Source organism: Lepidothrix coronata, unplaced genomic scaffold (genome assembly GCF_001604755.1).
Source record: "Lepidothrix coronata isolate B3197 unplaced genomic scaffold, Lepidothrix_coronata-1.0 Scaffold35, whole genome shotgun sequence".
Lineage (NCBI taxonomy): Eukaryota > Metazoa > Chordata > Aves > Passeriformes > Pipridae > Lepidothrix > Lepidothrix coronata.
The window spans coordinates 1,016,576-1,030,689 of NW_016690215.1; the positions used below are offsets into that span (position 1 = coordinate 1,016,576).

At 37.8% G+C, this 14,114-nt stretch overlaps 1 protein-coding gene across 2 annotated transcripts in view; it reads right to left on the bottom strand.

The window, feature by feature from the left end:
- Positions 1–5,472: 5,472 nt before the first annotated feature.
- Positions 5,473–14,114, bottom strand: part of ANOS1 (anosmin 1) — a 136,963-nt gene continuing 128,321 nt past the window's right edge. For both annotated transcript variants that reach the window (XM_017812330.1, XM_017812331.1), the window contains 3 exons: positions 13,127–13,347; positions 10,801–10,942; positions 5,473–9,943 (listed from right to left, as the gene is read on the bottom strand). In XM_017812330.1, the coding sequence (XP_017667819.1) occupies positions 9,885–9,943; positions 10,801–10,942; positions 13,127–13,347 (422 nt within the window). In that variant the 3' untranslated portion in view covers positions 5,473–9,884. The remainder of the gene's footprint in view (positions 9,944–10,800; positions 10,943–13,126; positions 13,348–14,114) is intronic.

The following is a 14,114-nucleotide window of genomic DNA, read 5'->3' on the forward strand; positions in this document are numbered from 1 at the left end:
TAAAGAACATCCTGCAGCTACTAATTGTATTTCCTCTTAAACGAGTAATGGAGTAAGCATCACTGTCCAACTCAGGCAAAATTCAAGTCACCCTACGAAAAAGTAGAGGTATAGCAGTCAAAAAAAAGCTCTTTAGAGAAACAAGGAACCCATAAAAATGCTTTTTAGAAGGCTGGGTTTCCCATGGCAGAATTATGGCTCTTAGGGACGAGGCAGAATTCAGCAGAGAGGAGAAAGGCTCAGGCAACACTAGCGTATCCAAGATGTGTAAAGGAAAACTCAGGATTGTCCGTCAAAATGAAAGAATTAGCAAAATCGCCTAATAAAGGGTAAGTGCTTCATGCAACCTAGGATCTGCTTTCAAAGTCCACAATGATAAGCAGGTTTGGTTTGATGATCTCAAATCCAGCAGTGCTACTATTAAATTTAAACTGGATTTAAGGGCAGAGGTGAATGTGATTTGTAAAGAGACTTTACAAGAGATGATCCCAGCAACCAGATGGAGTGGTTACAGTTAGTGCTCAGTAGCCCTGGGGACACATAAATTGCCTTGGTTAGCACCAAGTCTATCTCAGTGACACAGGGAGGGTGTGTGCATCCAACAAACTCAGCATTATGAGGATTCCAAACACTGAAATGCCTAACTACATCACAGTCATTGAGGAGGAGATTAAAAGCAATTGGAAGGAGCTTGATTTAAATCTGGCAATAATGGTCTAAAATCATGAAACAAGAGATCTTATTTCATGCCTTTTGCTTATGCATTTTTGCCATTCTTTTTGCTTATCTGGCTAAAGAACATGGCAAACACCAAAGCAGCAGTCATTACTAAACTGACTGTGTAGTGTGACCTTACAGAGCTGATGCTAGTCAACACTTAGCTAAGCCACGTATGTTTCTTGACAGCACTAAAATGTGTCAAGAGTAATACCATGTTAATAAATAACTACAGTATTCCAAGACGTCCAGACTCACTGAAATGCTGCAGCTAAAGGCTTCCAAACATTACAGAGGCATTTTTTGACTCTTATGACACACTAGTAACATATTTCACAGATTGATACTTTCTCTGGGTATGTTACCAGGTCTACCACATCTTCATCTCATTATCAGGACGTTTAACTTTGGGATTGACGAGTTAGGCTGGTTTCAGCATTATTCAACACAAAAAGCAGCATGAGCCCCCTTCTTCATTTACCACTGGTATCTTTGCAAACAGGGCATTGTTCGAGTTGTTTTACTCCATTCTAAGGCAGAGCATCCTGCCACACCTGCTCAGAGTAATTTGCTACCTGACAAAGGAGGACTGATTTGGGTAGCTGCAGCTCCTCAAACCAACAAGCCATGGCATGCAAAAGAGGCAACACACATGGGCCATTGCCACTGTCAATTTAATATTGAACAATTAATTGAATATTAATATGGTACAATATCACATGAATCCCAATTCATTCAGTTTTGCTTTCAGTGTGCCATGGATGACTAAGAATAGTAACTGAGACAAGTTCCTTACAACAAAGATCCACTGTAACGCAAAACAAAAAACCCTTCAAGTTCAGGAAAGAAGATGAGGGAAATTAACACAATCTTCATATAAATCTTCAGATAAATGAAAAAAATACAGAGTTGTGGTGGGCAAAAAACGTTTTCCCCCTGGAGTTATAAAAAGTGGTAATCCCCAAGGGGGGTGGTGTCTCTCTTGAGGTTGACCCAATCAGTGCTCCTGCAAAATACAAACATATCACATGTAGACCAGAAAAGAAGGTGATGTGGTAGTAGTTGTTGGAGAGGTGGCCATGTTCTGAGGCCACGAGGAGAAGGGGCCCAGAGCCCCACTGGGGGTTGGGCCCCTCCCAGCCCCCGGCTGGGGGGGGCTACAGGGACTTGGAACAGTGTTAGACTGCGCTAAGTATCTGTAGCTAAGAGCTGGGGGATGTTTCTCCACTGTAAGCAGCAGCAGAATCAGCGATAGAAACAGCAGTGAACAGAGGCTATGGCTGAAAGCCAAGAGATAAGAACTGAAGAAGCAGCAAAGCCGGCATTGCAGTCAAGGAAGAGAGACACAGAGAAATGTCTGATGGAGACAGAGCAGGACTAAGCTCTACAGAGAGAGAGAGAGTTTGGGTAAGAACTGAAATAAACTCCCCAAACTCCTTGGAGACCCCTCCTAGAGAGGAGGGGTGGTGGACTCCCACTTGATGGAAGTCCTAAAATGCAGCATGCACTGCAGAGAGAGAGCTGAGAAGCTCAGGCATCCTGGAGCTGGACTGGGATGGCCAAATGGAATGTGGAGGAGGACTTCGGCCCCCCCCGCTGCTGCTAGCAGTTTTGAGACAGAGCACGGGAGCTCTGCAAGGGAGTTTGAATCCCCTGAGGATAGGGACCGTCACGAAGACTCCTGCAGTTCGTGATATGACGTGGTGAAGTGAACTTTGTCTGGGTGAACACAGCCCACGGAAGAGAAAGACCCTCGCTTGGAGCTGAAGGGCCAAGAGGGGTTTGGAGACACCCCCCCATCTGTAATGAAAAGAGATCCAGCTACAGCTGCTGCATGGAGGAAGAGAGACTACTGCCCTAGAGAGACTGCTGCTCTGAGAGTGGAAAGGATCTTTCCTTTTTCCCTTCTGGACTTTTATTGAAGGGAGAAGGGATTGATCCATTGTAAATACTGATTTATCATAGGAGAGATAGTTAAGATTATGTATGTGATGTATTGTAATATTTATCTGTATAGTCACTGTAATATATTTCCCTTTCCCCCCATATTGAGTCTCATGTAGTGTCTGGAAAACCCATCTCACACTGCTCTGAGTTGGGGGGGGGGCTTGGACTCGGGAATTAGATTTTAGGGCTCTCAAACCATGACAAGGCTTCATTCAGTAGTGCATCATTACAGTGTTAGGATAACTCAGTCATTCATGAAGCACCTTTAGCAAATTAGAGGTATTTCCCTCAAAGCACAAAAAAATGCACGTGGATCTGCTTTGTCTACAGATATGATTCAATAAACACCCAGCAAGAACAGTTGTCCCTAAGTGCTCTGAGAGAACAATTAGCACTCGTCAGTTTTTTTTTCTTGTAAATTCCTGTTTTATGAGTTACAGTCTAACTGTAACTCAGGCATGTTCACTGAAAGTCTGAAATATTTGTATTTCAAGCAAGTATTGCAGCACATCTCAGAAACTGAAAATATTAATTTGAATGTTTGCAGATAGCTACTAATACTGCAACAATACTAGAAATTGATGTCAGCAAAGAAATGAATAAACCAGAAGATCAGCTTCTTTTTGTACCACGTATACTCTTTTGTCCTCAGTCTTCCTTCTCTACCTTTGACTTACACAGAAATGACAGCATGGAAATTCCAGCCTATCAATATCTACTAACAACTCTTCAGTCTGAATCATTTAAATCAGGCAATATTTTCTAAATAAAATTATAAAATTATGAAAAATATGTTGACTAATCATTACTATTCAGCAAACTCAGAGTTACTTTTAAGCTTCGGGAATTTTGAACCTATTGCACCATATATTCCTGGACAGCCTGTGAAACAAACAAGCAAACTCTATTTGCTGTACGAATATATCTGCACACAAATATAAAGAAAAATTTGTGTGTAGCATATTTGCCTAGCTCACCTGAAAAATGATAGTCCACCATTTCCGAAGTTGATCTTCCACTGAGAAGAAACAGACCTTCTGAATGCAGTTTATTATTAAGTAACATGAATAAATCACCATCACAGGTGAGGAACTGGGCACAGAAAGCATTCATGAATTCTTTAGTTTCTGTGCCACATAGCACTCTCAGCAAATGCTTAGAGTGAGGCATATATTAAATATTAATCTATGCTCTTGCCAGCACCTTGAGTAGCAGGAAGGATATTTGGCACAATCCAAAGGGGACACAACAGTTTGTTTCTTGCACATTGGCTCTATTTCAAAGCTCACATTCTCATTGTTCTACCTGGTGATTTCTTTATCCTCACAGGTGCTGAATTGCCACCAATAGGCTAACAGCCAGTGCTTTGGCCCCAAGGCCTCCATCAAGGAGTCTGGCAGAGATTCAGACAATGACAATACAATACCTGTAACAAAAAAGGAGAAATATAGAGGGTGGGTGGGTGTTTTGCATGTTTTGTTTGTTTACTTTTGTGTTTTGTTTTTTAGTACTGCAAAAAGCTTTCACTGGATTATTTTTTTTTATGAAGTGGAACCTTTTGAGTGTATTCTGGTTTTAGATGCAAAAAAGCCAAGTTGTACAGAAGCACAAGCCACAAAACCCCAAACCCAGAATAATCAATACTGTTCAATATACACCAAATTTGCTTTATTTCATGTGATTTTCATCATCCAGTCATTGTGTCTTTTAATCCAGTGTTGAATAAAATATTTATTTGAAGTTATGGAAAGAAAAAATGAATGGCTATTTTGAATTACAGTGTATAGAACACTTCAAGCAATTATTATGACAACTTACCTATTCACCTGTTCATGTGATATATCATTCTTTTTTGGGTTTACTGAACCATAATGGCAAATATCATTGAAACAGTCCAACTTGCAGAGAAATTTTTCTATATGAGTTTTTATAAATATTATCCATTTATGTAAAAGGAAAACCAAACCCCAAGATGTAAGCAGTTATTCTAATGAGAAAGAAGTACCAGGAAATTTTGGAGTTTATGATCAAGTTAACAAAATCTAAATGTTTATTAGGTAAGTCAGGTAACTCAAAGACGCATCCCCAAACGAAAGATATCTGACAATTTGAAACAGTTAAGTGTTTGTACTAAGATGGATATTTATATTTACTAAAAATACAGAATTTAAATCATGGGATACTGCACTTTAAAATAGAAAATACTCCAAATCTGGTGCACACATAGCTTTCACCATGAGTTTCAATCACAAAAATCTTGATTTGCGGGATCAGGCCACTGACATAGATCCAACAACTTAATTAAGTTAGCATAACAAAAGGATTAACAAATCTTCAGTGTGAACTATCGAATTAAAACAGGGAAAAGAGAAGCTCTTATGTCTTACTTTTTACTTCCAGTATTGGTTTTCAATGTAAATAATTCCAATGATATCTAAAGTTATTTTCAGATTATTTTGATTACTATCTAAAGAAAATAAAATGCTGCAGTTAAAGTGGATAAAATGGTATGACTTCATATACAATAAAATTTAGATGAAGCAAAGGTACTTGGCACGACAACAATTTTTCTTAGATGGCTCTATGTCTTCAAGGAAAAAAAACCCTCCAAATTCTGTATGGAGGAGATAATGTAGTAATATTAAGATGTAGGATAGTTTATTACCTAAACAGTATGTACAAATTCTAAACATGAAAATAGTGAGTAAAAGAAATCAGACTCTATTTACATTTTTTTACAAATTGTTTTTACAAGAAGTGTATTTTTTTCTCTAAATAACAAGACAAACACATAAGACCGATCTTTTGTGTATTACAGACATAAATAAATATTGACTTTAAATGACTGTTATAGAAACATAATTTCTACAGCCAATTTGGGTAACAGAGAAGTAGTTCTGTTACCGCTACTACAATATAATTAAGTAAAAAGGAAAAATTTTACATATAGAGCTCTGTTGATTACTTTGTAAATTGTACCTTACTAATATATTCAGTAGAGGTAATACAGTCGTTACATTTCATGCCCACAACTGAACAATGAGTTTTGGCATGCAAACCCATATATAATCATCAACATCTGCAGGTATTCATTTACATTTTTTAAATAAAGGGTTTTCTTTATTATTTAAAACTACATGCAACAGCTTATTAGCATTATATTCCTGGTTAAAATGCACAAGTTTGCATAACATTACTTTTAGTATTGATGTTCACAGGTACTGATCAAAAGGGTAGGAACATACTTGGCACATGGTATAAGAAAATTAATAAATAACTCAATATCACAATGACATTTACATATACACAAAGAAAAATAAAAATTTTTATGGTGTTGTACACAGAATTTAGAACTGTCTGGTTCCCTCGTGTTGTTCTACAAGGCCCAGATTTAAGAGAGTATTCAAGCAAACTTTGACATCCATGCTTGATTTGAAGCATCACTAAAGCTCATTCTTAGCTGCACAGGTTTACTTCCATTCCACTGGGGTCTTTTGTGCATATGGAAGTTTTGTCTTCTGCATACCTTCCTAAATCAGGGCCTGCTCATTTGAAACTCTCCCTGGCTCCAGTTGGGAGCATGGAAATGAAACTATTGTGGAATAAACTGACTCAGTATTAAGGTTTCTATACAGTTCTGCTAATCTCAAGGGTAAAGTTCCCATTCACATTAGCAGTGAGCATTTCTTTGACTTTGTGTGTGACCACGTCAAATATTAATGCTAATTTTATCATTGCCACACCATGTCCTTAGCTCTTGCTGAAGCCATTAAACTGAAGATGTTCAGAATTTCAGAAATCAGACTTCTTATTTTCACCTATGTGCTATATTCCTAATGAATATTCAAGATGATATGCATGGATGATAACAGCACAAGTTCTATCTTATTTTCTCCTGCTCTATTAACAACTCAAAAATGGTCAAAAAAGATATAACAAGAACAAACCATTTTCCTTCTTAAACAAAAATCACCAATAAACAAACAAACAGAAAAATCCACTTCACAAAGCAGTTAGCAAAAATAGCATAATCTTATAATTCTTCTTTAAGAAATAAACAAAATGCATCTGAAGTCAACTGACAAATCCATCAGAATCGTACATAACAAATAAAACATTAGTGTAAAGGTGCAGAGTACCTAAAAACATCCCAATATCTCTAATATAATCCCAATATTAGCTCTGTATCACACAACATCATTAGAGAAAATTAATCTTTAACTAGTGAATCAAGTAGCAAACTGCAATTCTATTGCTGAATTAAATGCCTAATGTGGCTTAGTAAATTAGGACAACATCCTGTCTGATTCAGCAAACAAGACTCTAGAATTAGGCACTAAAAACTTCAAATCTGTACTGCTAAATTAAAAAAATAATCAAGAAATCACAGTTGGGAATTTAAAATCCATTCATGAGCTTTGCTGACTTAGTACTTTTTGGTTTTGATTTGGAGGGTGATTTGAAAGGTGAATTGATAAGATCATTTGTAAAAGGAAAAAAATATTTTACATCTTAGTGGGCTCTATATAATACACTTGTTCAGTATATTTCTACTTTATCAACTTTTTTTTTTTTTGATGAATCTACTTCAAAAGGGAAAACCTCTCAATGTTCTTCAAAAGTACATTGTTACTTTGAAAAGATGAATGCTTCAGAGAGACTGGCATCAGCAAACAGTAACCATTTTGATTCATTTTGGAGGGATGAAGCTTTCCCTCAGCAACTGAGTCTAAGAGTGTGATGACTCAGGGCTCCTAAGTTCCTGTTTATATCCAATCCAGATTTGGCATCACTGTAATTAAGACCAACATTCCTGTTCCGTGCTTTATCATGTCAGTACGAATGAAATGTAATTTCATTAACATTAATCAAGTCACTGCAGATTTGATCCAGCACAACTAGAACAGACTGTGATTGAAAGGTTTAGACAGAATTCTTCAGAGAAGCCTGAGGTAATTACTTTCCCTGATCCTGCTGATCCAGCAAATACCAGGAAGATGACTTCTAGACTCATCTACGCCCTGTGCAATCCAAATGTGGAAGCAAGTGTTGCCCACCAGTCCAATTCAAATTTTATTTTCTTTACAAAGACTTATACACATGAAACATTTCCATCCTGACAAAAATCCCTCAGACTCTGGTCTTCTGCCAAAACTGAAAATAAACCTTTATTCTACAGATTTTTTTGAAGAAGTGTTCATCTGTTTATTTGCCAATGTATTTTGGGAGATGACACAATAACAGAAGAAGGAATTAAAAGCACCATAGCCTTTAACATTTTTAAATTACTGCTAAAGGCCCCTTTAACATTTTTAAATTACTGCTAAAGGCCCCTTTAACATTTTTAAATTACTGCTAAAGGCCCAAACCATATAGCAATAAAAAATTTATGGAAAACTTCTTGGTCACTAAGTGAATATCAAAAAGACAAGCAGCAAAACAGAAAGAGAATGGAAAAGAGCCCTTTTTAAAACCAAAGGTAGAAATGTAGAAAAACTGAGATGAGCAAATGATTAGAAATTAATACTGTTTCCTTCTGGTACTAATCCACATGAAACAAAAAGCTATAAACTTCAGTATAGACAAACTGAGTATTTTGTGAATATTCTACTATAACAAATATAACTCTGATCCTTGGTTTCACGTATGTATTTATTTTCTTCCACAAAACAGTTTGTTATGGAGAGAAGGAAAATCTATTTACCACTAATGTCTGAGCTCCTCTCACTGAATATCTCAGATAAATATGAAGCACAGGTGAGTCCAAAGAATTTGCTGGTAGAAAAGGTGGTCACTTTGTCAAGTTGGACTCAAGTGTCTGAGGTATGTGATGATTCAGGGAGCAGTGGAAAAGGTGCCAAAGAATGCAGGACCACTTTGAACATCCTGAACATTAAATGCTGATTACAGGTATTTGTATGGATGTTTATTGGCAGATACTTTCCACCCTCTCAATAATAAATCCAAGCAGTTTCTGTTTACTATTGAGATATGTTTCTCTGTGTGATAAATTACTCTAGACAGTTTATATTGCACAATAAGGCAATATGAATTCCCTTATGGTTAAAAAGGGCACCCTTCTGTCTAAATTTGAAAAATGCATTCAAATAAACTATAAGCCAATGTTTTCCATATGCCAGAATATTGTCACATAATTCTTTCTGTAAGCAGAACAGCAAAATAGAGCAAATATATCCATCCTTCTGTTCTAAAGTTCCACAGGGAAAAGAAATATGTGCATCAAAATTCAAAGCCAAAAAGTAGCTCTACAGCTACTTGAATAACAAATGTGCCTCAGAATTTCAGTTTCTAAGATTTTAATGTTAACTATTCAGATTTTTAACTAGAAAACTGGTGGGTTTTTTCAAGATAATATTATATCCTGAAATATTATATATCAAAAAAATGTAAACTGGATTTTAAAAGTCATTCTTCCAGGACGTATCAATTACTTGCATTCATTGCCATCAACTTTAAACAATTATATTAATCACCATTTGTTTCTATACAATGGTATATCTACCCTGTATATCCTTCAGCTATTAACTATATTAATAGAAGATCTATGTGATAGAACATTACCACTTCAGACCAGACGGATATACAAATGTATCATTATCCTCCTCCACGGTGACACTGCAATTATTAAATACTGGATACTTTAGGGTTACTGCTACTGGTATTTATTTTCCTCATGTCCTTATTTCAGACATATGAAGATCTTATTTAATAGCAAAATACAATAGGGCTTAAACTGGTGACAGGCAGGGCTTTAAGTAAAACAGATAATTTAAATCCACTGATGAGAAGCTGGCCTCTTTCAAAATTATGTATAGATCACAGGACTACCTTGCAAATATTAACATTGAATTCACTAAGAGAAAAAGCTGTATACACTGCACTGTTTCAACCTACTTTAAACACAGAATATGAAAACATTATAATAAACACACTTCTAATTTTCTCACGGGTGTTGAGATGGATGCAATCTTCAGTTTGTTGAACCGTGGTGGTAATGAAGTGATACTTGCTGTATGATTCATCCTTGTCATGGTGCAAATATAATTTTTCATGAATAAACTACAGAGAAGTAGATATGGTCGTACAGGATGGTCACTTCCATTGGAAAACTGGGTTCATTGCTATTACAGATATGCCTTTTCCCAGACCTCATTTGGGAGCTCAGTTTTTTCTGCTCAGTTATTTGTATCTGAAACAGCCTAATATTTCTCAGGGGGTGGCTTGTAGTGATGTGCATGATGTTGCTTCAGATGAGGTCCTAAACAAAAAGAACAGGAAAATATGCACATATCAAGCCCTGTATATGTAATGCCAACATTTATCCATACTTAAAAGGCTTTGTGAGACCTTCAGTTTGCAGTCCTTCAGCTTGTAAGTGAAATACCTGTGCTGACAACTGTGTGCATGTTCAGTCCAGAGAACTTTAGTGGGGCTGTGAAAGGACAGAAACATTCAAGCAGATGAGTCTTGAACTAATTAATTACATTTTTTACTTGGCTTCTCAACACTGAGCTGCACTTTTCAGAAACATATGAAGTGCTGGAAATGGCCATTAAGAGATTTGCACTGCTTTAGAAATATGATCAGGCTCTAGCCATGTTGTACTGAGCAAACCCAGAAAAATCTAATCTTGAAAGCTAAGGAATGCCAGGCCTAGGCAGCACCTGGAGGACAGACCAACTTTGAATCCCAACTGCTACAAGCATAAGCCAAAGGCGAGCTCTGATCCCCAGGGACGTGTGCATTTATCAGACCAAAAATACCCCAGGCCAGCCCGGCAGCTCTGGTGACTCCAGATAACCTCGAGCTGATCACACACCCCCGCGACCACGACGACCCATTCAAACACCTGCCCTGTGATTCTGTGAACGAGCTGTGGTTGAATGAATGGCAAATGGTCAGACCACAGAAACTGAGTGAGAGAAAGACTACATTTGCTTCCATCATTGCTGATGGATAGTTGTGGGGCAAAAAAAAGCCAGTATTTTCCCCACATCTTAAGTTTATGGAATGCTACTGGAATCAATAAAGACTCTAAGACTTGAAAATCTGTTTACATGTGGAGGATTGAAGTTTTTGCAACGTCACCACATGTCAGAACAGTGTAGTACTTACTGTGGGGTGAAAACGGAGGAAGGTCAGGTGTTCGGAACGATTTAATCGTAGCTGGCCCTTCCCCACCAGTCGTCAGCACTTGAACTTCCAAGCGGTACAGCATGGATGGCCTCAGATTGGGCACAGTGAGTACGTAATGATCCTAAAATTAAATAAATCGCTTTAATTCTCAGAGCATCTAAAAATAAAACATGGTTGCTCTACTCACACACATCAGTGGTTTAAACAGGTTCTATCACTCTCAGCACCCACAAATCACTTTCTTAGAATTCTGTTAAAAAGATTTAACATATGCATCACGTTGTTGAGAGGGTTTGTTCTGAATTTTTTGCTTGCCATTCCCTTTGAACAGACTCTTTCACCATAATATTATAGTTTCATGTCTGGAAGGTCCAAATTGTTCCAGAGATTGTTGGGGAAAGTGGACAGTGTGCTCACCACTAAAAGATGAATAAGAATGTAACTTCCAAACATTCTTTGTAACAAACATGTTCATTACATAAACTTGTTTTTATTTTGGATCTGCATATGAATTCTACTAATTGGTAATTTAATTAGTGGCTGGCCTGAAGCCTCTTCTGTGGCTAGTGAAAAAAAGAGTGATCACACTGATTTCAGATTTGTCCCAATTACGTCACAAGAATTTGTCTTTTTAAGGCCATTTCTGGCATGATGGACTCACTTTTCACTACTGCATACCTTTCGTGGTCAATTAGACCTGTGCAAAATTTCAGAATAATTTCATAGAATGTCTCAGATGGCTAAAGACTGACGGGTATTACAGAATCAGAAGCTATTCATCTAAATCAAAATCTAAACTATGAATCAAAACATCACCTGTAGTGAGCTGTTAGAAATCACTCATCTTATTCCAAGCTGAAAAGGCCCAGTCCCAGGAAGGGGACAGTTGGAGCAGTGAAGCCAGACAGTGCGGGCACAGTGTGCTCCTGTGACCTGCCAGGCTGGGCTGGCCAGGAATTTGCAGGACAAGTTATTCTGGTTGGCACTGTACCTGCACCATGTGGGGAAACCAAAGTGAGCCATGGGAATAACTGATAATTTGCTGTTACTGCCAGAGCAGAAAGTAAAGGGGAAAGGACAGAGAGAAAAAGTGGGGGGAAATGTGTAGTTTTACTGGCAAATTAGCATGTATTCTGAGAGGCGACTGCCATTAATAGACCTTGTTGAAGCCTGTTCCACCTCGTATAAATACTGAATGGGTAAGAAAAAGAGAGAAGAGTGCATACATTGCACTCATACACACTGCTCATTCAGGTGCTCCTCCAGCAGTCAAAACCTGTGCATTTCAGTCCTGGTTGTGTAAATGCTACATTTTCAGTCAGAATGAATGACCATCACCAAAAATACCCTACATTTTGGTGCTTTCTGAGAGGTAGAAAATACTGTTTCAACTCAAAACAGTTTTCTGCAAGTTAACCGTGTGCCATAAATAGACAGATAGACATAGTGATAGATAATTAAAGGAATCTCCAGGCTCTCCAGTAGTGAAACTAGAGGCAAACAGACAAAAAACTGAAACCCAACACAATGAAAAGGAATGTTTTAAATAAAACTTCATATATATTTCAGATCTAACTGAATCAAAAGCCTACGAAAAGGAACAGAAAGTCTAAATAAAACATACACCTGCTCCTAAAAAACAAAGATGAAAACCAAAGTGAAAATTAACATCTCATGGTCGTTTTACTCCGAGAGCTGGCAGTAGAGTTTGAATGAAGGTCTCTTCACCTGCCTTTGCCAGAGGAGGAACTTAAATAGCAAAGGCCATCTTGAAGAAAATAGGGGGAAGAATTAAAATTGTTAATGCTTTGACACTGTCAAAAAACAGTGAAATCTACTTCTTAAAATTATTTGTCCATCAGATAATGGTGCATATTGGCAGAGGGGGAAGTGATTTTTATTTTTCTTAGAGTAATGAGTGACTCAAAGGAAGAGAAAATTCTTTTAAATTCATCAACAAGGACACCAAATAATTAGTAAAACTGACCAAGTTGAACAGCTTGATCATGAAAAGAAAATAAAAACTACCTATTGCTACACAGATGATCTCTTCCTCCTTAGAGGCACTTGTCAGACGACAACTGCCAATTTGAAAATTGGGCACACCAAAATGTTTGACTTGTCATCAAGAAGAGTAGCTATACTTTGTATCTCCACCAAGGAGGAAAAATTAAGCACTTCCTGCTCCAACTTGCTTGTAGAGCCAGAGTGTTTGACATCTGTGTCACCACTAAACACTAAAAATGATCCACATACACACACACACACTTATGAAGCCACTAGCAAAAGGTAACAAACAACTTACCGCTGGCAGTATCTGTGACTGCGAAATGATGCTGTTGGGTAAACTGTTCTGCCGGCTTTCTGTAGTCACTTCTGCCCAAGTGACTTGAAACCCTGTCATGGGCTGGTGAAGGTCTGCCTTAGATATCTTCCAGGAAAAATGACCAGTGATGTTACCTTCCTGAACAATGAAAGATGCAGATAGATTCTCGGGTTTGGCCAACACTTTGGGTAGAACTGGCACTACAAATTTGGAAAGCAAAAAAGATAAGCTAAACTTTGAGAGATAATCTTCAATAACATTCACTTACTTTCACAAATCAAGGTCAGCCAGAGATCTCTTTTTGGTGTTTTTAATACTGACAGGATCCAGTCAGCTTTCTGGCATCACATTTTCAGTGTTAACCAAAGCCTATCTTTGATAAATTCCACTGTCATTTTGGGCCAAATTCAAACTTCATATCAAATGCTATCAGCTGCAGGTACAGCAAGGAAAGCTTATGGCATGTAAAGATCTAAGTGCCTCATTCACAGGCAGCCATCCTCCTGCTCCTCATATTTCAGAATACCTGAGCTCCAACTGAGTGTTGGGACGACAAGAAAACCCATAGGATAGCACAGAATTCCATAATTCAACCAAAAAGTAAAATTCATGCTCTAAAACTGTAGTACAAGTTAATAGCAGCACTCTGACTATTGGAAAGATATACCTGAGTTGTAGCTGCCCAGGAAGGTTGTACTGCTGGAAATTGTCAGGAGGTGTGGTAAGGAAATGGCAGTGGTGGCCAGCAGGACTCTGGGTGACTCATGGAGCATGGGGGTACCCTTGGGAACAGTAAGGGCTCAACATAATGGGGCTACCCTCTAACCAAAGAGAAAGGTATCCAGTCTTGGCAGTGCATAGCCATAGCTGACCTGACCTAGGGCTAGCTGACTCCAGAAGTCCTCTCCAACCAATATCTCCATAATTCTGCAATTTCCATAACCCTCTAGCTATACATTGTGATAAT